Raw genomic sequence first — 25,547 nt, forward strand, 5'->3', positions numbered from 1 at the left:
TTATATTGTTTTGGGAAAATTCTCAATTGCATATTTTTACCCAAAATAATGTATTAAATATTTTATATTAAGAGAAATTCATTTATTTTTAACATTTTTGCAAATGTAACGTTTTTTGTTCATTTTTCTTCCCTGAACATTAGTCCTTTTTTTTCTGTAAAATAAATCTGTGGCTCACCCGCAGAAAATAAATGAATAAAAGGTTTTCCTCATTTTGTCCGGTGAGTAAATATTAGTAGCAATCTAAAATTACATTCAATTTGGCTACAGTTATATCACATAATTAGTTTTTTTCATTTTTTTATTAGTTTTTTTAGATATAATAAACAGCATTGTCTTCTTTGGATTTCTTAATAATATAGGTTAAAATTATATTTAAATTCTTCTTATTTTTTCTTTGTCAATAGGAAATATTGGGAATGCTTTTTCTATTGATCCTACATTGGGTATTATTTCAATCTCCAAACAATTGAACAGACAAGTAATGCCAGAATATTTTCTCCTGGTTCGAGCTTCTGATAAAGGAACACCATCTCTGAACTCTACTGTAAATGTCCATGTAATTATAACTGTGGCAAATAATGCTCCTCCAAAGTTTGAACATAAAGATTATGTCATAGAATTACATGAAAATGAAAAACCTGGCCAACCTTTGGCTGCTGTAATAGCTACTAGCCGTTCTTCTGTGTATTATGAAATCACAGCAGGAAACATCAATGATAGTTTTATTATCAATCCAACCTCTGGTATCTTACGCAGTAATGCCGAACTTGATTTTGAAGTACTTAAATTTTATAACCTGACTATCAAAGCGACCAATATGGTTGGTGCCAATAGTACAACTTCTGTGTTTGTTCATGTCATTGACAGAAATGACAATGCCCCAGTCTTTCATAATTCTGAATATCGTGGACAAGTTATAGAATCTGATAAAGTTGGAAGTATGGTCTTAGTGGATGGTATTAAACCTCTTGTAGTTTCAGCATCTGATAGAGATTCTGAAATCAATTCAGTTCTTCACTATAAAATCATTGAAAAATCTGCATCAGCTTACTTTAACATTGATCCCAGTACAGGTAACTAATTGTTATTTATGTTTGGTTTTTTTTGCTTGTCTGTAATATAGTGATACATTCCTAAAACCATGTTAACCATACTTTTCTTTATGTAAAATTTTTATTGCTGAGTTAATTTTTCATTGTATATAATTTGTTTCTAAGCTCATTTTTAGATTATAATGCTAGTTTCTCATAAAAATGATTAACACAAAAGCTTTTGCAACAAGATTATATCTGATTAAATAGTGCACTAAAATGAGCAAAAAATACTTTATGTAAAACAAATAACTGCACTAAAATCTCAAAAAGAAATGCTCTTAATGTAAAAAAGAGACCAAAAATGCAAATATCGTCAAAATCCGATTCTTAGTCGATAATTCTTTCAACTATGGCTAGTTGTAAGAATTTAGTAAAGTTTTTAAAATATGTTACAATATGAAATGTCTTATGTATTTAAATTTTGTGTAAAAGGCACATAATTAAAATAGAAATTGGGTCTATAGGTTTTCCTCCTCCTCAAACTACAGTCTCCCAATTTTTCCTTATATAATGACTGGTAACATGGGCGTCCCAGTGGCCAAATTTTTGAAGGGATGAAATTAAAAAACAGCACTAATAGTTCTCTAAATTTCAATCATAAGGAAATGTGCAAAATACTGGTAAAAAAAAAGATTGATTCTTTTTAACTCTTTCTTGTTTTTAACTTAAGGGATTTAAATGAATAATTACCGAAAATTTTCTCTAGTTGTCTGAAATATTGAAAGGACTCTTAGAAATTTCTAATTATTGAAGGATACATATTTCCCCTCCAAGAGAATTATGGAGATACTTTAAAAATGCTTGTTTTGCAATATTTGTAATGTTTTTAAAACTACTTTTTTAAATGTTTTTTTATTTGATTATTATGACTGAAATGTAAACTGTGTGACTGGTATATTGACTGTGTGATATGAAATTAGCTTAATAAAAGTGTTTAGAAGTTCACAAGGCAGCATCAGCAATTTAATTTTGGAAGAGCAATAGAGATGTTTAATTTCTAAAAATTATTTTATAAATGTAAAAAAAAAACATGTTTTTTAATATGTATAACCATAGATATAAGAATATAATTAAATATGTAGCATATATATATTCTTTAAAATATAATTAATATATGTATGTGTGTGTAGTTTTAAAAATATTCTTGCTTTGTATAATTTCATTTATTCATATTAATACATTATTAATCAAAAATAAATCTCTTCTTTATCTATTTTCTTTCATTCAAATTAATTGTAAAAAATTTCAGCTTTACTAATATTCATTTAATTAACTTTTATATTAAACTAAATTAGTATCTACGTCAAATGTTCTTTTTATTTATTTCGGTATGGTGCTGTTAAAATTGATTAGAAAAATTTTATTTCTGGGTGTTCCCATAACTGAATCTTATAATTGTTATTATGTACTAACTCTTAAGTTAATTTTTAAATTTTTCATTTTATTTTTGCTTGTATCACTGGATATACTGAAGCAGTAATAACTTACAACTGGTACTAGTTTCTCTTCTCATATTTAATGAAACAAATTGTGAAAATAACACATTGAACTTAATATTTCTTAAAGCAGTTTTCTCATTTATTCATTATAGGTGCAATTCGAACTGCCACAAGTTTTGATCATGAGAAAAAGTCATTCTTTTCATTTACTGTTCAAGCTTGGGACATGGGAAAACCACACCTAACTGCTGAAGTGCCTGCTAAAGTATTAATATCTGTGATAGACATCAATGACTGCCCTCCTATGTTCGCAGAAAACTACTACACTGCCATTCTTCTTCTGCCGACATACAAAGGTGTTCATGTGATAAATGTGATAGCAACTGATGCAGACTCTTTCAGCATAATTAAATACAGTATTATTTCTGGAAATGCAGAAAAGAAATTTTTAATTAATAGCACAACTGGAGATATATCTGTTAGAGATCCAGATGGATTAGCCAGAAAGTACACTCTCGTTGTGGCTGCATCTGATGGGGAATTCGAAACAAGCACAAAAGTTGTGATCAAAGTACAAGAGAGCCAGCAGAGTGGCTTGCAGTTCAGTGAGGAAAAGTACTTTGCAAAAGTTCCAGAGAATTCTACTGAAATTAGTACTGTAGCCATCATAACACCTTTAGGTACTGAGCTCAATGAACACCTTACTTTCCATATATTGAACCCTACTGATATGTTCAAAATTGGTGAAACAACTGGCGTGATACGTTCTACGGGTCGTTTATTTGACAGAGAGGCAGAAAGCTTTTATACTTTAGTCGTAGAAGTAAGGAATGAAGGCAGGGAAATATCAAAATATGCTCATGTTCTTGTAGAAGTTTCTGTTGTTGATATTAATGACAATGCTCCATTTTTTATTGGATTACCCTATTATGCTGTTGTCCCGGTTGATTCTCCTGTTGATTTCTCAGTTTTTAAGGTAAGATAAATATTTTATAGTATTAAATTTTTCTTGCTCTTAATTTGATTTTAGAAGCATTAGATTAAAAAAAATTTAATGTGAAGTTGGAGACTTTCCAGAGTCTATAAGTTATTAAGCAAGAAGGGAGACTTTATTATAATTTAGCCTGGGCTCTTGATATTTGGATCAAGTGAGGTTACTTGATGTTTAGATCAAGTGAGGTTACTTGATGTTTAGATCAAGTGAGGTTACTTGATGTTTGGCTCACGTGAATAAATTTTAAGTAAATACTTTCATTAAAGATATGTACCTTTAATTAAGGTAATTTTAATATTTGCTCATTATTTTCTTTGTGTTTTAATGTTTACCAAATTAGTTTGTGTTCGATACATTATTTTATGATCTCCTTGTGTTTGATAACTCCTTTCCAATTTTTATTAGAAAAACTTTTTATTTGTAGTTCAAACTGTCTTTTTGAGATTTTTTTATAAAGAATTATATTAAAAGAAAAAATTATTTTTAATTTTCAACAAAATTCATAATGAATCAAATTTTTATGTGAGTTTCCCTGCTTTTTGTTTTAATTTTCTTGCACTCATATCTTCAATAAAAAAATAATTTAAAAATTTATTATTAATCATGGTGCATAGCCTTTTTTAAAAAGTGCTTATTTTCTTTTTTTAAAAGCTCTTACAGGTGCTTTTTTATTGGGTGTTTTTAAAAAGTGCTTAATTTTTCCTTTTCGAAAATGAGATTTTTTTTCTCATCCCTGTCAATTTTCGCCATGTATTATGCAAAAGCTTGGTTTTCACATTGTTCTATTCAACATTTTTACAATTCATTCAAAGGCAATGCATTTCGGCATGACGTCGGTCTGTAGCGTATGAAAGCACCAATCATTTTACATGTTTAATGAAATACTTGGAAGTCCGCATGTGCCTCTACTGAGCTGGATTTGGAGAGATTCTTGCACTCTCATGTGCAACTCTGCTGCATTTTTCAAGATATTCTCAATTTCATGCTTCATTTTCCACCCTCTGAAATCGAACCAAATAATCTCTCGATCTTTTTATGGTAGCTAATATAATCAAGAAAAGAGTTCTTTATCAGAAACTAGTTATTTTATCATGATCATGTAAAGTCTTTGAAAACTATTTTGCATTTTGTTAATGTATATAGTGCTTAAAATATTTTTTTAGGTGCTTAAAAGGTGCTTATTTTTTGTTGAAAGATTTCTGTTAATACAAATGTTAATATCCCTTAAAATGTGTTAATTTTTTAATTTATTGAACAGATTAATAAAAATGTTTATCCCTTTACTTATGTTTATCCCTTATCTTTATTAGATTAAAGCAGTGGATTATGACTCTGGTTCCAATGGTGAAGTCGTATTTGAAATTTTAGATGGTGATAAAAGATTATTTCGAATTGATTATAAAAGTGGAGAAATATTTTTGAAGCAACCTCTTACTTCCAATAACTACGAATTAATCGTAGAAGCTAGAGATAAAGGTAATATAGATAATTTCAGGAACAGTATTTTTGTTTTTAATTATGCATCAACATAAGTGTTGTAATTAAATAGTATAAATAAACCCTATCAAAATTCCATTTTGTTAACTGAAATAAATTAATTTTTAACATTAACTCTTTTTTGTGAAACTTTAATGCTTTTTTTTAATTAATTTTGATGCATTTTTAAAGCAAAATTTATTTTAAAATATTTCTATTCTTTTTAAGTTTTTATTCTACTACTTTAATTTGTATAATTTAAACTTATTTTAGAAAAAAGCGATAAATATCATCAATAGATTTAGTTGTCTAAAAAAGCTTAAATTTTTCCATCAAAATATTTTTAACTAATGCATAGTTAATATTTTTCTGCTTGGTTATTAAAAAATAAATATATATATTGATAAATTCAGTTTGCAGAAACAATAAAATATCAAATGAAATAAATATATGGTCAAGTGCAATTTTTACTAAAGTTAAAAAAATGAAGAAAAAAATTGTTCAAGAAAGTTTTATGTGTATATTTTATTTCCAGAACCTTTAAATAGTTGCTAAATAAAAATATTGAGAAAAATTCAAATAATCTTTTAAGGCTATGCTGTGTTACATGTTGATACGAAATGATTTAAACTCTCAAAGTAAATTTTTGTAGTAAAGATGAATCGGTTATGTGGTGTGTTTTTTTTTCCCTACTTTATTTGTGTATATTAAAGATTATTGTCTGAAAGCATATGGTCCTAATTACCCCATTTCTTTCTCAGCTTCTTTACTAAGTCAAACAATATCAAAATCGATTGATTCTGATTAGCAAAATTGACTCAAATCTGATTAAAATTTTTAAATCAAATAGTTAAAAAAATTCGCTTATAGATTTTATGCACCAACAATGCGACTTTTCTATAGCAGTTTATTTTATATTGAAATATTGAAGGTCTCCGGTGTAGATTTAAAATTCTTGACTTATAATGATGTTTTTTGCATTTTCAGAGAATTCTGCTATGAAAGTATTGAATCATAATTTATGTTAAATATTAAAATAATGTACTGATATAATGTGAAAAATAATAATTAATGATAATATTATGATTATTATGTAAGTAAATTAATAATGTAGTATGTGTAACAGTTAAAAAAAAAATTTTCAATTTTCATTTTTATAGGAAATCCCGCTTTAAGCTCTCGTGTCAAACTTCCGATTCAAGTTATAAGTCATGATATGCCAGTATTTGCCCAACAAATTTATCAAGTCACAGTATCAGAAAATCTTCCGACAGGATCACCTCTTTTAACAGCAACTGCCAATAATCCGAGTGGAAAACAATTAATTTACAGTCTAGTTTCTGGGAATAGAAAAGAAGATTTACGATTAGATTTCAATACAGGTTGGAATAAAATGCACAGTTTTGTTTCTAAATTAGTGCATTTTGATTTTTTTTATATATGTTAGTACAAATTTGAAGAGAAATTTAGTGAGGCTTAATATATTCATTATTATTTTCTTATGGTTACTTTAAAAAATTTTATATTGCAATTATTTATATCTTAATTTTATCCCTGCATTTTTTTAGTTTTTTGTTTGCAAAATTTTAATTGTATTAGTTGAATATTATATTTATTTCTATAAAAATAAGCTTTGCAATTAATTTTAATACAGATATTCTATTTTTATCTGAATTTATTAATTGTGCATATATTTGCTTTAAAAAAGAAAATAAAAACTTAAATAGATTTAAAGGCAATTTCTTTTGCAATTAATATTGTTTCCCCAAATGGGCATTTATTTCCACTCTTACGAGTTTACTTACAAGTCCTAGTAATAAAGAAAATACAGTCCTCTGTATTAAATGGTTAATAGAAATTGCAACAATAATTTGATTTTTATTATTTTATCTATGTAATTAAATGACATAGTTGAAAATCTTACGAGCAATCCAAATTGAAATGAGATGTATAAAAAAAAAATGTATTTAGTGTTCATTATTTGTTTTATCTTAGACAGCAATTAAGATTTCTTTTCACATTATAATTTATGTTTAAAGACATTTTACCACAAAAATCTTAATGAATTGAAATCTTTATCTTTAACCTTTTATAAGGCCTTAGTAACTATCATTCTCACCAAATTCTCAAATTTTCTCACCTATGATTTGCTTAGACGCCTGTTGATTACTTCAGGAAATAAAGAAAAAAATACAAATAAAGAGGTTTTGTGGCTTACACTGTCAACTTTTGATGCTTTCTTGGAAAATTTCTTCTGAGGTAGTTAAGTTAACGTTTTAATAACTTTTGGTGATTCTATTTACGATGGTGTTACGATTTAAGGTTATTTTATACACCATTACAAGTAAATAATCATAGGTTTACACGAAGTGCCACTTTGTTCCACTTCTCTCATAGTGATACTTTTAAAATGTTCCAAAGATTACCAAAAATTCTGAAAGCTTTAGTTTTGAATAACTCTTAAAAATATTTAGAAAAAAGCATAGTAGTTGGCTGCCCTGCTAACAGTAAAGGTTTGCATTGGGCCCAGAAGAGAGGCTGACGCAGTGAAGATATTTTCTCTTATGCATTTGTTCATTTGTCACTAAGTTCATTTTTATTTATAAGCGCAGAAGTTCAACTTTATGACTAATTCTTTAAAGTTAGTGAAATTTCGAAGAAAAAAAAGCCACCCACCTTTCCATCAAAAAAAATTGCCTTAAAAATCAAATTATTTTTAGGTAATAAGCCAACTGAATTTCTTTTTATAAATTAATCTCAATACCAAAAATATATTAGTATATATTATTTCTAAAAAAAAAGTTATACAGGATTAAAGTAGCCTATTGCTTGAGTCATTCGACTGAAACCCAACAGAGTAAGAAACTTTTATGTATGAAAAAAAAAACAATCTTAATCTCTTTATTATGGATCTTTATTTATATATGGCTATAAATAAATATTTTTACTAAGTTTTTTTTTAAATAGTCAGGTGATGGAAGTACCTTTTTTTTATTCGGCTAATAAATAACTATTACTAAATAATTTATATGTCTTACTCTAATTTAACTTTTCATGGTGCAAAGCTCGTTTTTACTGTAATTTATTGTTATTAGCTTGGTGATAGGTTGCATTATAATTTTCGTTTGCTATTTTTAATAAGATTTTCTTTTCTTTGCTGTTATATTAATTTTTCAAAGCTTATATTAATTTTGCTTCTTATTTTTAATTCAAACATTCTTTTCCTGTTCCAATATTTAGAGCAAAGGTACTTGTCTGAACCCTGTAAGTATAAATATTTTAATTTTGCATGCAATCTGTGTGTGTGGTGTTGTACTTTTAATTTATAAAAACTATATAAATTTTCTTTATTTTTTCAAAAATAATCTGTTAAAAAATTTTATAAGTTTAGAAAATTTATACTCTATTGTTTTAAAAAATTTTGAAGGTCAATTTATGTGACTTTATAAACTGAATTATTTTTGCTCTAATTTATTCAAAATGTCTGCTTTATTTTATGAATACCTCAGGGGTTAAAAATAGCAAACCTACATAATTATAGTTTAGAGATAGGTTTTCCCATCACAGATACTTCACTATTTCTTACAAGACTGAACTGCTTTGTAATAATTTCGGGTTTTCACTCAAGTCTCTTTCCTGAGATTTGTAGTACTTAATCTGAATTTATTTTTATGACTTGTAGTTTATCACTTTTTATCCTGGAGTTTTTCATAATGTGAAAGTAAATAATTTTATAGAATTATTCGTTTAACTAATTTTTTATTTATTAAATATGAAATACTAAAATTAAGAAACAGTTGACAATCATACTCCTAATTCAGGTTTCTAACTTTCCGTTTTAATTTAACACAGTCAGCCAATCATTGTTTTTAAATGCACTTGAAACACTTCAGAAAAGGCTTGTAATTAATTATAAGTTTCAGTGGCATGTATAACACCTTCGTAAATCCTGTGATAGGGGGGGGGGGCTCACTCTATAAAAAGTAACATTATGACTTACCTTAAAAAATTTTTAAAAGGCGTTTTTAATTCATTTTATTAATAATAATAATAACCCTCAAATGAACTTTAAATATATTTATTGTAAGATAGTATATTATTTTCTCTTATTATTAATATAAATCTCATTTTAATGTTATATAAGTATGAACTAAAATAAAACTAATAATTTTAAATGCTCTAGTATTTCTTCACCATGGTGTTTTAGTTTCCTTATTATAATTTAAAATTTTTTGTGGTGAGTCCAGGATAGGGTGTATTTATAAATTTTGTCTATCTTTGCATTTTCAATCTCAAAAATAACTAATAAATAACTTTTTAATCTAGTGCAAACATATTTTTGTTCTAATAAATGATCTGTCCTAAAGAAAATGGAATGGAATTTTTTATTGTATTTCTTTTTTATTTTAAAGAGACTTGTGAAATTTTTTTTTTACTGTGTTACTATTTGAATTTTTCTCCCTTTCTAACACCTCAGTTATGATAAAAATAATTTCCACAATTTGTTGTTTTTATTTTTCTACTGTCAACTTCTTTCCAAGATTAGAAAGAAAATTTATAATAAATCTCTTGTAGCAAAATATTTTAACAATGATTGCTTATAAATAAATGTGTAACACACAATTAATATACATTAAATTATATTACTTGTAAGCTTTAGTTTGTTTTCTTTTTACCTATACATCTGAAAGCTGAAATATAGTTTTCTTTAAATCGATAATATTTGCTCAAAGTTATTATTATTATATTTTTAATTTCAGAAATATTTATTAGCGCAATACATTTTTTTTTAGCATCAGATAGATAACAGTTGTTAGAAAAAGATAGTACTTTTTCAAGTTCTGTAAAATGTATAATTCTTTATTGATATTCCCTATTGAGTTAATTATTGATTGTTAAGGATGTTTATGTATATATCTCATAACACTTGATGAAAAGTCATCGATATGACAAAAATACGGTATATGGTAGGTTGAATTTTGTCTCTTTCCATCTTTCTATTTATAAATAGATTAGTGTATAATTCCTTCATTAAAGGGAAAAAATTTCATGTTTGAAACACTTGAAATTAATTTATATAGAAAATTAAATTTTACTACGAATCATTTTCTCTGTTCATTATTTTAAAAAAATGTTTCAGGTGTGTTTTATGCTGTAGAAGATTTGGATTTTGAAACCACTCCCAAATACATTCTCACATTAAGAGCCACAGATGCTGTAAGTGGAATCTACACTGACATACAAGTAATCATTGATGTTGAAGATGTAAATGACAACCCACCTATGTTTGACCTGCCATCTTACAACACAACTGTCTCTGAAGCTTTGCCATTTGGAACATCTGTTCTTCAAGTTCGTGCAACAGATCGTGATACAAAGGCAACTCAACATATCCAATATCATATTGTGGGTAATGCTTCTTCCCACTTCAATATTGATACATTTGATGGAACAATTACCATCAAGCAACCACTAGATCACGAGACAAAGAGGGAACACTACTTTACTGTCATGGCAACAGATGGCGGCCATCCAAGCCTCAGCTCAACTGCTCATGTCTGGGTTGGAGTGGCGGATATGAATGACAATCCTCCAGAGTTTGATCACAAGCATTATAAATGTGTAGTTAACCAAGAAGTCAAACGTGGTCAATTTATTACGATGGTAATGGCTTCTGACCCAGATGAGTCTGATCAGTCTAAACTGCAGTACACTATCATAGAAGGGAATGAGCTGCAGTCATTTACTATTAATCGACAAACAGGCAAGTATTTTTAAAACAAAAGATTAAATATAGTTTTTTATATTATTTTTTTGCAATTTTTCTAAATTATTGTTGTGCATTTTGAATAAGTAAACATATTCCTAATGTTATGAAATTTAATTTTTTTCTCTTTGATTAAGTAATTTAAATATTGTTTTCCAATTTATATAATGATATATCTACCAACAATTCAGATAGCATTTTACGTACTATAATTGCTGCCTCATAAATAAAGTATGGCTTATTTCCCGGAGAATTTATCGAAAATTATATTAATTTTTCTGTAGCCAGAGAGTTCAGGATACTTTTTGAACTAAGGTGATATTTTTCAATCTAAAAATAATTTAACTCTAAACATCTGACCTTATTGTCGAAGTTTTTTATGTTTCACTTATCTTGTTTAATAATGTATTTTATTCATTGTATTTTTATTCATTTAAACATTTGAATTTTGTTTTATAAAATTCGTTTTACAATTTATCTTTTATATCAACAATTATGTTTTGTCATTGCTTATACATCTATGTGTAGGAAGTGTATTCACCACTTTATGCACATGCACATCCTTGTGCACATCACAAATCCCATTGCAGACTTCCTAACCCTTTAACTAAATGTAGTTAGATGGGCATTCTTGTTCTTCCCGCACTGGGAATGTGATTGAAGGCTGACGAGGCAGACGGCCTCTTCTTTTGTGTTAATTGATTTGTATTCTGCCCTGATGTTAATAAATGTTTATTAATTTAGTTATGGTCATTGCCTTTTCCCATATATGTTACATCAATATTTATATCTTATTTACGTATTGTTATGTTTATATCAATTATTCAAAGAATGTTTAATTTACTATAATTTCAAAATAAAATTTTGTGCCTAATTGTATAAAAACTTTTTCTTTAAATTAGAACTTTGACAAAAAAAGTGTTTCTTTAATCTCTTATTTATTCCTGTAATTTCTTTGTATGCTATTGCAACTAAGTTTAACAATATGTTTTTTCTTAGACTAGTTAAAGTTATGTACATTGTATCTCTTTCAGGAATAATAACTATGTCCAACCTGCACCAGTTCAACTTTGAAAAAAGCTATATTCTAAACGTGTCAGTTACAGATGGAGTTCATTCTTCGTATGCAAGTGTTTATGTCACTATAGAAGGAGCTAATAATCACTCTCCACACTTTTCACATAATGTCTATCCTGTAGCTCTTCCAGAAAATGTACCAGCTGGCAAAGTTATAACAACTGTATCTGCAATTGATGAAGATATTGGCAGCTATGGGCAGTTTGTTTACAAGATTGAAAAGAATCACCAGAAGCTATTTAAAATCAATCCACATTCTGGTACGAGATATGTATTCTAACATTTTATGTAAATATTTCATTTTTGGATATCAATTGTGCATGTATGAAGTTTAAGTTACATATGCTCTAATAATATTATTCTCCTATTTGTTTCCATATAATGAGACTTTTAAAATATACTTTTCCTTCATCAATTCAGTTTGTATTTGGTATATTTAATATTAAGTAATGGTGCAGATTTTGTATGAAGTCCCAATATTTGTTATTGGTGATTGAAATGGGCTACTTGTGTAGCTTAGCAGAATTCTTTACCTATGGCAACAGTTTGTATGCTTTCACCATTACAAATTCCAAACTGTACAGGTTTCTTAGAACAAAAAAAAAAAAAAAAAAAATCTGTAAGATTGCAGTTTAAGCAGTGATATTCTAGAATCAGAAATAGGTGATGTTCAAAAGAATATATAGTTTAAACTTCCTAATTCAGTACGCAAAGCTCCGGTACATTAATGCTAGAACTGATCTCTCAGATCATTCATTGCTATTGGCAAGGTAATTAAGTTTCAACATTTCTATTTTTCCAGATTTCGCAATAAACATGCCTTTGTTTCATTCCTCTATTGTACTTTTTTTCTGAGTTTTTTAATTTTGAAAACTGTCGGCCTTTTGCTAAACACCCTGTGATTTTTATATTAATTTGGATTATTTTAGATTAAACAAATTTTTGATTCTGAAATACTATGAATAACATACATTTGATCTCTTGCTCGGCTTATTTTTTATTGTCAACTTTTTCATTTTATTTATCATTATCACTATTTTTTTCTATAGGTGAAGTATTTACAACTTCATCAATTGATCGAGAGCAGAAAAAACTTTTTGAGTTGGTAATTTCAGCTGTTGATTCCGGTGGAAGATGCGGTTATGCTATTGTTAGGGTTACTATTACTGATGAGAATGACAACATGCCTCAGTTCTCAGTTTCTGAATATACAGTTACCATTCCTGTAAATATGACCATCGGAACAACTATTCTGAAGGTAATTAATTGTAGTGAAATGTATTAATGTAATTATTTTTTGTCATATAGCATTTAATTAAAATTAAATGTCATATTGCAATTATTACTGTCTAAGATTTGCACAGTTGAAATTCTTATCTATTACTTATGTTTTGAATATTAAGCAAATTAATAAATGTATGATGGGAAGCAGTAATTTAAACTATATTATTTGAAATTATATTAGTATAAAGAATATTTAAACTATTGTTGAGAGATTTATTCTTATTTATTACTTGCGTTTTGAAAATTAATTAATCTGTACATGATGTAATACTGAGGCTCAAACATCATTATTTGGTCATAAATTGTCAACTATATTAGTATTTCAACTGTTATTGAGAGAATTTTTGCATCTCATATTTTTGTATCATTTTCATATGATGCATGAAAAAAAAATTTTTTTATTTGTTCTGCAAAATTCTGTACATAACATGCATCTATATATGTACTTTACTTGTAAAACATATATTTTCCAGATTATAAAATTGATATTTGAAAGAACCAATATCTCAGTTATTTTTAAAATATAATTCAAGAGTGGCTTTAATCTTAAAAAATACCTTAGACATGGTTTAATATTTTATTAATAAAATATTTATTTTTAATTTTGTTGCTGTTATTAACCAGCCATGTCCCATTAATCTTCTCTGTTGTTTCCTTTTTTGTTTAATGCATGTAATGTTTGAAAAATTCCATTTATTACCTTTATAAGTTTTCCTCTCCTTTGATTTATTCTATGTACTTAGACATTTTGTTTGTTTAAGAAAAATTATAGATGAGATTACAAAATTGTTAGTTTCATATTCACCTTAAAGTTTTAAAGTATCATTTCGCATAACCTATCCCTGAAATGTCGCAGACATTTACGTGACCTCAATAATATTCCAAGTCATCATGAGTCTCTTAGTATATTGTGCCAAAATAAAATAAAAGTTTTTTTTTTTTCTTTGAGCAGTGTCCTAATTTTGCTCATCATAGAATAAATGCCTACTTTAATGATATTGTTAGAAAAAAAACACACAAATAAAATGTTTCAGGCAATATTAAGTGTTGTATAGTTCTGCCAATCATTTTTGTAAGTTTGAAATTAGTTTGATATTATACTAAAGTTGGAATATTAATTTTAAATCTTTATAGAATACTTGCATTATTATGAAATTCAAATTAAAGTTGATGAATTTTTTTCTCATTTGGTTTGATAATGTATTCAAATGCATTAAATTTACATAAGGAAATTGATGAGTTTGAAAATAGTTTTATCATATAGAAATCAAAAACTATTCTAATGAACATGCTTTCTGCAACACTAATAAATATAATATTAATTTTGTTCAAATATTACTTAAATAACATTTAATATAATTTTACATTATATTGCATACCCTTTTATCAGTAAAATTTAAATATAAATTATTGAGTGTTTTTAAATATGTGTAGTAACAAATTATTTCTATTCTTAAACCTCTTCCTTAATGTAATTATATTTTTTCTTTAGATTCATGCTACTGATAATGATGAAAGTTTTTCCGCAGCTATTGATTACTCTTTATATAAATCTAATAATAGTGTCATATCTGAATTATTTGGAATTACTCATGATACTGGAGAAGTTTACATCAGAAAGGCGGCAACTGGGCATGGTAATTAAAATTACTTATTGTTCAACAAGTTGTGAGAGTTTATAGAAAATATGTTGTTTTAGTGATTATGATTGTATAATAAATTCATTTACATTTTTCAGCCATAGTGCTTGTTTACTTTAAGCTTTAACTACACTAACCAAGTGATGGATTTGTAATTGTTTTCAAAATAGCTAATTATAACTAAAATCATGATCATACTTTATTTTTGGATAATCATTCATTTTTTTTTTTAATGTGTGCCATATTTCTGAAAATTGTGTATAACAGCTATGTAATTTCTATAAATAGTGGGAATTTTGTTTGCCGTAATTTTTATATCCTTAAAGATGAACTCATACCTGCCAACTTTTAATCCCTTCCGTTATCATTTTTCCCAGTGGTATTAAAATGGAATTAAAACTTCAATTTTTAGCAAACAAATGCGTTGTATTTGAGAAAACTTAAGATGACAACCATGATAGTAATGCATATTAATATATGTGCTTAATTTTTGTAAGAATAGTGGTAATCAAAATCATTTAAAAATTTAGTTTATAAAAGAAAAAATAGTATTTGTTTACTACCACTTTAAATATGAAAATAAAATCTTCCGGAAAAACCGGAAGAGTTGGCAGGTATGTGAACTCGTTTATAAAATCAGCACCAAATGTAGTTATACTTTCTTTTACTCATTATTTTTTCTATGCATGATTGTTAATTTATAATGTTAATGATCTTATGTAGTTCTCAGACAAATTTAATTCTTGTATAACCAAAGTTGCCAACAATTATGATTTATCCGCAATTGTTACAACTTCATACTCAAGATTAAGGTCTTGCAGTTGAGTGATAAATTTTACAGATTTTGAGAATTTAGTTTATAGTCTGTTTTTTAAAAAAAGTTTTTTTTTCTTAACTGTCTAAACTTAGGAAATTTTGTTGTTTGCAACTAATTTACTGTAATTTTTCCTACTCAAGCAATTCTATAAACAACGTAAATTATTTGATAAAAACAAGAAATTTTTTTTAAAAAATCCCATATTTTCCCACTTGACTAGCTATTTTAAAACTTATTCCTAATAATCCTTATTGCTCCCTATAGAAAAGCAAAATGAATGTTAACTGAAATCAAAAATACTGTAACCCAAAAATTTTTAGTGGTTCAAATGAAAATCGCTAAAATGGGGCTAGTTCTAACTCTACCAAAAACTATTAACATTAATTCCAATTAACCAATTTAATTTTATCATGTTACAATGAAATATAAAGTATTAATGTTGTATAATTTTTAATTTAAAGCTTTTATCTAAATATTTTTTTTAATTTTATAATGAATTTATTCATAATTTTATTAATATTATGTATCTATATAGAATTCAGTGCATATACACCTTAAAATTGCACTAATTTGAATTCCATAAATGATAACTGTATTTTTCTATGTTATTGTACTTCTAATTACTATATATTTACTGATAGGAAGTTTATTGATAATTAGTTTGGAAAGTTGGTACCTCTGTAGTTCTTACAACCAAGTCAGTTTATCAGAATATATTATTTTGCATAATAATGTAATTTCAGACAGTGAGCTATTGTTTTCTTTCAATGTGCCTTTTGTTGATTATTTATCTACCCTGGCCCCTTATAAAGTATTGAAATCAACACTCTGAACTATCAATGACGTCATAAACTATTCTACACTATTACACTTCAATAATTTTTATTGCCATTTTAACATTAAATGTGTGTGGTTGTTTACTATTATGAGGATTCTATTTGTTTTTGTGGAATAACGTTATAACAGAGTTTTACTGCACTATAATTCTAATGTAAGCAAAATTTGAAATTTCTACTTTCTAATTATTTATTTTCTTACAGAAAACTATGGTTATCAATTTTTTGTTTTGGCAAAGGACCATGGTGTTCCATCTTTGGAAACAGTTGTTCCAGTTAGTGCTATATTTATTGATGCCAAGGAAGACTATCCTAAATTTGAGCATAAAAAGTATGATCTTTTTATTTCTGAAACTGCACCCATAGGAACTGTAATATCATATGTGAATGCCAGCTGTTCAAGACCGCTAACTTTCTCTTTCACGCCAGCAGCAAAAGGCTCTAATACTGAACAGTATATGTCCAAATTCAGCATCGATGCACAAGGCAGTATTATGTTATTATCTGAACTTGATAGAGAAGTCCAATCTGTTTACAACTTGAATGTCAGAGCATCCACCGCTGATTTGCCCACTAGAATTTCCTGTGTTGATGTCACAATTATAGTTATAGATGCTAATGACAATGATCCTAAATTTGATTCTGATTTATACAGTGCATCGATTGCCGAAAATATTGAGCCTGGTGCCACAATCTTGCGAGTTGTGGCTACTGATGCTGATGCAAGCAATAATGGCTTATTAAAATATCATTTTGGCCCTGATGCTGGTAATGTAGCTAATATTTTCCAATTAGATCGAATCACGGGTTGGCTGACTACGATGATTACATTAGATAGAGAAGATACTTCTTTTTACAATTTTTCTGTTATAGCATTTGACCAAGGTGAACCTCGTCGCATGGCAACTGCTGTTATTAATATAAAACTCAGAGATTATAATGACAATCCGCCTGTATTTCAATCACAGCACTACAATGGTAATGCTTATGAAGATGCCAATATTGGCTTTGTTGTTGTGAATTTTAAGATAGAGGATAAAGATGAAATTAAGAATGATGTAGAGTTTTATATTATTGATGGGGATCTTCAAGGTCAATTCCAAGTTATATCGCCAGGAAAATTAGTTGTTAAAAAGCCTTTAGACAGAGAAGTAATTTCAGATTATCAGCTTACTGTTCTTGTTACTGATGGAAAATTTATATCCAAGACTTGGGTTACTATATTTGTCCTTGATGTCAATGACAATCCTCCTGTTTGTTTGAAGGTAATTTTTTACAGCATTTTATGACTTTGAAAATATCTAATATTATTGTAGTTATGTTCATCATACTAAAACTGTGCTTCTTTATATATTATAATTATATAAAAGTATATAAATTATCATATTACAAAGAATTGTTACATAAGTTAAATCATGTTAATTATAATTTAGTTTTTAGTAATCTTTGCCTAGCTTGTGTATATATTCAAAAGTCGCTTTACAAAAGTCTTTTTATGAATGTGATTAAAAAATATTCATGCTTCATTCTCTTAGGAAAACTATGCTAACTATTTAAAATATCTCTTAAGTATATTCATATGTCTTCATTTCTTTTTACCAAAAAATATTTGTTTAACTTAACTATCACATAGTTAGTATTTATGCATATTTTTACCCGTTCAACTTTACATTTGTTTTGACTATTTTAATTATTCATCTTATGATTCTGAAATCATGTCAAAAAAAGGAAGCCTTATCCTTTCTTACTATTTAAGATACAATTGAATTAATTATTTTATACTCCAAGAGTTTAAAAATCTAGTAGAAAAACAAATGATTAACTATCCTTACATTCAAAATCTTACACTCTCATTTTTTGATTATTGAATACATTAAGGAACTTTATGCCTACTCTTATCTGTATTTTATTTTAAAATCGATTTTATGTACGAGTAACATTTTTTCAGAACATAAAATTAATTTTATGTTGTAAATTTTAATTTTATGTTGTAAATTTTAATTTTATGTTGTAAATTTTAATTTTATGTTGTAAATTTTAATTTTAAAACTTTCTTTTTTTGCATTTTCTTTATCCATAAATATTAAGAATCAAATTTTATTAAAATTACTTGTACTTATATAAATTAAATGTATTTTATTTTCTTTATTCTAGACCAAATATACTGAAATGGTTTCTGAAAACATCCCTATAGACACTTTTATTTTAACTGTAGAAGCCACTGATGTTGATAGCTATAACAATTCTCGTTTATATTTCTATTTAACTGGTGATGGACATGAAGATTTTTCTGTCGATCCAATCACAGGTATATTTTCTCATAACTATTTTTCCTCATTTTAACTATAACAATAAGTTAAAAAAGGTTGTTTTATTTAAGAAAATTGGTTATTGAAGATATACCGTTGTTGAAGAATTCCCTGAACTTAATAAAATTTGTTATCCAAATGTTTTTTTTTCTTTTTTAACCCTAGAAATATCAAGCTGACAAGCAGTGTTTCTCCCTTGAGTAATCTTGAGAAAAATGGGATTTTTTCTGAAAAAAAAACTTTCTAGTTTATTGTTGATAACCAAAATAAATTAATTTTTATTATCAATTATAAGTTTATTTTATTTCTCTTGTTTTTTAAAAAAATTATTTTATTCTATAATATTTTTTTTAACTTGTTAATTAGGCTTCTATACTTGCAATTATTTGAAACCATGCATTAATAATTTGTTTGAAAAATTTTAAACCAATAGTAAGTTTTAATTTCTTTTTAAATGTAACATCTTTTTTCTTCCTCATTCAAAGTTGTTATAATACAAAAGATATCAGAAAATTAAGAGATCCAAAATATTCCCATACCTTTAACACTTCTTATTTGTATACTGCTGCTTTTTGACACTAAAATACCACGTGTTGATTCAGGTCTCGGCTGTTGGGGGTCTATTTTTAAAAATTTTCAGCATATCAACGGTAAGTGTGCCTCTCTTTAAAGAGTTTTTGTAAGCTGTCTTCAGTATATTGTGACAGCTGAAGCCTCTCTCACAGGAAGATCACTGGTAGAATAGGGCAAAAATGTTATAATCTGGAGCATATTCAAGAATACTTCTTCACTGTTAAACTTTTCCAGCATCTGAGTCTATTTAATGAAGCAAACATAAGCTTGACTTTTGCCCAACTTTCTACGATCTTTCAACAATACAATTTTCTTTCAAGGTAATATCCACTTGTTCATTAAAGATATATGGGTTTAATTATGTGTAGAGTTTCTTTATCTACTCCATCTCAAATTCAAGAATATTTTCTTTGGTAGGCCAGCCGAAAGCATGTAAAACACGCAAAGATGTAATGTACATCATAGCATAACATACATTGTAGTCATTCTCTGATGCAGATCTTTGCTTAATCTCCCTCTTAAAGTCTGAAACTATTGCTTCTCATTTTAATACTATTTGTCAACGTAAAACACACATAACAAGAAAAAATAGTTTGATTTGAAACATATTTTATAATACAAAACTGACTTGCTAACACTAAATATTTGGTTGCCAATGATAAGCTGGTGAGTGAAAATTGCAAGCCTTGTCATGCCGCAATTCTGTGATGTTTTAACAGCATGTTTTAGCAATATTGTCACAGCTATGCACTAGCCATCTTTACTTCCCTAACACGCTGTTGCCCATCAATGTGAAGTTGGATAGGCTTCGAGCCATCACCAGAAATTAAACTCTGATGCTACACAATGGCTGTTCAGTGGTTTTTTGCTGTGCAGTTTTTATTACATACAAATATTTTTATTTTGAGGTGCAGGAAGTCTAAGAAGGTTATGGCATTTTTGAAATTAAATTTAGTCAATATGTTTGTTGATTTTAGTGGCATGTTGTTTTTATTCTGTTGTGTATATTCATTTGGGAGCTAGCACAATCAGCTAATTTTAAAATGACGTAATTTAGAATTAATGAAATATCATTCAATGTTGGTTTTGTATTTAAACAGGTCAATTAAAAACTGCTCAACCAATCGATCGAGAAAAGAAGTCTCGTTATCTTTTGGAAGCTCATGTTCAAGATCAAGGTCATCCTGAATGGGAATGCATGAGCACATTAGAAGTGCTCTTAAGTGATACCAATGATAATGCACCTGTCTTTGCTCAAGAATTATACTCTGTAAATATCCCTGAAGATTCAGAAGTTGGAACTTTGATAACCAAAGTACATGCTAGTGATAGAGACATTGGTAATATTTGCTATGCTGACTTTTGCTTTTTCTATGCTATTATTGTTCAATTAATTAATTAAATTAATTATTATTGTTCAATGAGAATGTAGTTAAGTAACTATGTTCTAATATCAAAAATAATTTCTGCTGACTGTTGTGGTAATTCTGCATACCGTAACACAAAGACCACAATAACACAATTATTCCCACTCTTAAAATTTATTTAATTAGGAGTGGTGCAATATAGATTAAATATTTTCAGTATAAATTATACATCATTCAAAGAAACATTAAATTCAAATTGTACTACTCTTTTATCAAGCTTGAGAAAAGACAAATTAAAAGTGAAATTAAAATATTAGTAGCTAGTAAGATGCTAAATAAGGTCCAATTTAACTCAGGATAAAGACTATATATCTTAACCTTCATATTGGAATAGAAATTCGTTGCTTAACATCAATTATTCTCTTAAAATAAAATCCAATTTAACACAAGGTAAAATTTAGTTTTCATAACTTTTATATTGAAATAGAAATTTTTCTACCCCTCACAATAAGTGACAATAAAATCTTCAGAAATTAAAATTCTCACAGATTAATTTGGTAACACTTAATTTAATCAACTTCAAATTGATTCTGTATCAGGTAATCTAGTCATCTAACACATATGTTTTGTTATACCATACTGCAAAAATCACTTTTATAATTTTATTTTACTTTAAGTGATTAAAATATTTTACTTTCAATGAAAATAATTGCTTTGATAGTTAGTAATAATTGCTAAATAGGAAAAAGCTTAAAATAAGGTTATCTATACATTAATTGAAAGATGAAAATGTGTTAAAGTTTGTATAAAAAAAGTTTTTAAAAAAACCTTGCCTTAATATTAATAAATCTAATTGAGAATTAATCTGTGTTGAAAGAATTGTATTACTTGATTTGATTATATGAGAAAAAATTTGTTTCTAGAAATCAATTTATGCAAAATGCTATTATACTAACCTAATATGCATATAAAAGCATATGTACTTATTTTATTTATTCTTTTGTGATATGTTAACAGTTTTAATTAGATTTTCTTATCTTATTTGCTCCAAATCGAAAATATTTTAAAGATTTTAGTTTATCACGTATCTCTAACTTTGGCTTATTATTTTACTCAGTAGACATTTTTGTAAGCCAATTTTCTTTTTTTGGGGGGGGGGGATATTTTTTATAATTGTAGCTGCCAAACAAAATATTATAAAATAATTTATTCTAACATAAGAAAATATAACATTAAATAAATATCTTGCCAAATCAATTAAACAGTAAATAGTACAAAATAAAATAATAATTATTGCATTGTAACAAATATAATATTCATTGTTTTAATAAAACCGTTTTCAAAGTATGTAAATATTTTTATTTGATAATATGTCTAAATAATATTTTGTCTTTAATATTAAAATTATTTTTTAAAATTTTATTTACACTTTTTTAGGTATTAATCGTTTAATAAGTTACTACTTGGTTGATTCTGCCCATAGCCATTTCAGCATTGATGAAACTACAGGCATTGTTAGTTTAAATAAACCTGTTGATAGAGAAGAAACAGCCATGTATAATTTGACCGTACAAGCCAGTGATCATGGAATACCCCGACTTTCAACCCTCTGTACTCTCCTAGTGTTACTACAAGACGTGAATGATAATCCTCCTGAATTCACATCTAAATATTATTTTACTACAGTCTCTGAAACAGCTGCTGTTGGAACCGAAATACTGAAAGTAACTGCAACAAGCAGAGACAGTGGTGTGAATGCTGAAATAGCTTACAGTCTTATTCAGTCTCCAAAGTCAGAAGTATTTTCCATTCATCCCAAACAAGGTTTGATAATTTAATTAACTAAAGTTTAAAATAAGGAGAATTTTCCTTACAAAAAATTAATAGAAATATGTTTGAAATTTTAAAAGCCTTTTTTTTTATGGAAACACAATTTGATCCGATAAATAAAGCAAAATAAGTTATGCGTAATTTAACTTTTTTTAAATACTGTAACTTATATATATAGAATAGAAAATTAATATTTTATTTAATCTTATATCTTTAAATGCAATGCATCCAAAACTAAAGATAACATCTGTTATCAACTTGATCTAAATCATCTCTTTTTTTTATATTTCTATTAAGAGAAATATAAGTTAATATTTTGAATAATTTATATTTTAATGTAATCCATTTCTGAATTTGCTCGTTTTACGAAATATTGTTTACAACTTTTTTCTTAAATTGAGTGACTTATTGATATATTTAAGAGTATGGGATGATTTTTTTTAGAAATACTGTGAAAAGTTTATGAGAAACTAAATTTTAACCTCAAAATATAAAAAATCATTATTTTAACTCTCTAAAACATTCCACTTTGTTATTTCTGTATAGCATAAACTTTATTCATATGAATAACAACTAATTTTGTGATCAGAATTTCCATAGTTTTCATTTATATTCCTCATAAATTATCTGTCTCTTAAATATATATATATATATATTTAATGATATTTGTATATTGATTTCATGACATAGGATACATCAGTTAATGTTTCAAAACCCAATTAAATTGATTATTGAATCTAGCTCTGAACATTAATCAGTGTATAAATTAAGGTAAAAATATACCTACTATCTTAATAGAAATTTAAATATATTTTCAATTTCCGTAACTGGAGCTATAAACTGAATTATTTTTTCACTTAATAAACTGGATTTATTATATTCTTCTATTGTTGGCTCAAGTTATGTTTTATCAACTGGGAAACTGAACTTAGATTAATGAACAAATTTAAAACAAAAAAAGCTTTATAGTATTTTAATTTTTTTTTAAATAAATGCATTTTTGCAGGTACTATAACAGTAGCTTCAAAACTGGATTACGAGACTGCTCCAAGATATTATATTTTAGTAAAAGCTGTTGATGGGGGAACTCCACCTTTATCTACTGAAGTTGGGGTTAATATAACAGTTAGTGATGCCAATGATAATGCACCATTATTCTCACAACAATCTTACAGCACTGTAATCAGGGAAGATGCTCTAGTTGCTGATAAAATAATTCAGGTATTTACTCTTGAAAAGCTTGCACATTATGTGTCATAGTTGTGTATATTAATCCAATGTATTTAGAATGTGATGATTGAGTCTATGAATAATTTATTTTTTCAGGTTATTGCATCTGATAGTGATAGTCCACCAAATGCCAGACTGAGATACACAATTTGTGGAGGCGATAGATATGGACAATATTTAATTGACAAGGATATGGGATACATATCTTTGGCTTCTGATCTTGATAGAGAAAAAGTAATTATAGATTTTTTAGTTTCTTAATTATCTAATTATTGAATCACTTCATTCTTCAGTACCACAGTCTGTTGCAGGCCCAAATGTCTAAGTCAGTTTTCTCCAATGGGTTATTTCGATTAATTATTTCATTTCCATAGAACATACTGTTTTCAATATTTACTTTATTTCTTCTGAATTAATTTGTTAATTCCAATGAGAAGACACTTACATTTTCACGCAGTATTGATATAAAAATGCGCAATTTATAATAGTACAATTAGTTGTAGCTGATGCAATGTTAATTGTCTTTGATATTAGATCAACAATAGAAAGTTTTATGGATTTTTCTATCATGTAACATATAAGTGTGGTAGTTTTGCTCAGAAGTTCTCTTGACTTTTGAACTGGAAAAATATTATACAACTATATAGGTAAACATAAAAATATTTATTATAGATTGAAAAAATAGACAATTACTGCCAGTATTTTTTTTTTTAATTCTTAGTGCATTTAGAATTACTAAAAACCCTGAAAAAACATTTTATTTCTTCTCTTAGAGTGCTAATTATTTTGTTATCTTTAATCGAAAAATATTTACTTTTGATTTTATCAGAAACTGAAAATCACATGATTATTCATGAACTGCTAACAACACCTGTGCCCTTAGCCATGTGCTGTTTATTCATAACTGTTGTGCTTTGAAAGCCATTACATCCTAGCTTTAGTTTGAATTTTTGTAAATAAATCCAACTATTTTAGATAGTAAATAAATATGTCGGAACAAAAATATGTATTATATATGCCTTAATCTAACTGATTGAAAATGTGAGCGAATATTTTTAATATAACAATATTTTAGATTGTAAATAAATATGTCAGAACAAAAATATGTATTATATATGCCTTAATCTAACTGATTGAAAATGTGAACAAATATTTTTAATATAACGAATTTTTATAATGATAAAGTTTGATAAATGATAAAAATCAATGATAAAGTTTTTTAGCTCTGAACATTATAATTTTTTAACTCTGTAAAAAAAATTTAATAATGAATTATGGATTCCTGATTTTTTATTTATATTTTTATTTTTTTGTGGAAGAAAAAAAAAACAGAATTTTGGATTTAGGTGACGATTTCTACTAAGTCAGGACTGCAAATATAAAATTTTAAAGAATGCTGTAATTGTCCATAGTTCATTTATTGGCAAAACAAAACTTTTCAATAAGCATCATTTGTTTAAATTAAAATCTTGTCATGGTGAACTACTACTAATATCATTTTAATATGTCTTTCTATAGTTTTAGATTTTTATTTAGCATTCTCAATATTTTAAATTTTGTTTCAAGTTTTAAACTTGATTTATTGTGACCATTAGGTGTCTAATTATGTTTTGGAAATCTGTGCTGAGGACAGTGGTCTTCCAAGACTTTCCAGCTCTTGTTTTGTCAATATTGAAGTGTCAGACATAAATGATAATCCACCCCTATTTTCTGAAGATAACTACACAGCTATAGTTCAAGTAAGACATTGTTTTGGAAACATTTACATTTTTATAATTACTACTTCCAACAACACTTATTCCACTTAATGT

General features: G+C 26.9%; 1 protein-coding gene across 6 annotated transcripts in view; it reads left to right on the plus strand.

Moving 5' to 3' along the window:
- The window catches only part of LOC107446303 (fat-like cadherin-related tumor suppressor homolog), a 456,785-nt gene that overhangs the window by 410,201 nt on the left and 21,037 nt on the right, over positions 1-25,547 (plus strand). For 5 of the 6 annotated variants that reach the window (XM_087157390.1, XM_087157391.1, XM_087157389.1 and 2 more), the window contains 16 exons: positions 408-1,076; positions 2,689-3,512; positions 4,841-5,006; positions 6,167-6,388; positions 8,247-8,270; positions 10,147-10,770; positions 11,808-12,110; positions 12,900-13,108; positions 14,627-14,771; positions 16,632-17,692; positions 18,582-18,735; positions 20,410-20,649; positions 22,114-22,500; positions 23,513-23,727; positions 23,833-23,970; positions 25,332-25,475. In XM_087157390.1, coding sequence (XP_087013516.1) covers positions 408-1,076; positions 2,689-3,512; positions 4,841-5,006; positions 6,167-6,388; positions 8,247-8,270; positions 10,147-10,770; positions 11,808-12,110; positions 12,900-13,108; positions 14,627-14,771; positions 16,632-17,692; positions 18,582-18,735; positions 20,410-20,649; positions 22,114-22,500; positions 23,513-23,727; positions 23,833-23,970; positions 25,332-25,475 — 5,525 coding nt within the window. The remainder of the gene's footprint in view (positions 1-407; positions 1,077-2,688; positions 3,513-4,840; positions 5,007-6,166; positions 6,389-8,246; positions 8,271-10,146; positions 10,771-11,807; positions 12,111-12,899; positions 13,109-14,626; positions 14,772-16,631; positions 17,693-18,581; positions 18,736-20,409; positions 20,650-22,113; positions 22,501-23,512; positions 23,728-23,832; positions 23,971-25,331; positions 25,476-25,547) is intronic. The other variant, XM_087157393.1, reaches the window with a different exon arrangement.

This window comes from Parasteatoda tepidariorum, chromosome 2 (genome assembly GCF_982258835.1).
Source record: "Parasteatoda tepidariorum strain Cologne lab strain chromosome 2, Ptep-v5.0, whole genome shotgun sequence".
NCBI lineage: Eukaryota > Metazoa > Arthropoda > Arachnida > Araneae > Theridiidae > Parasteatoda > Parasteatoda tepidariorum.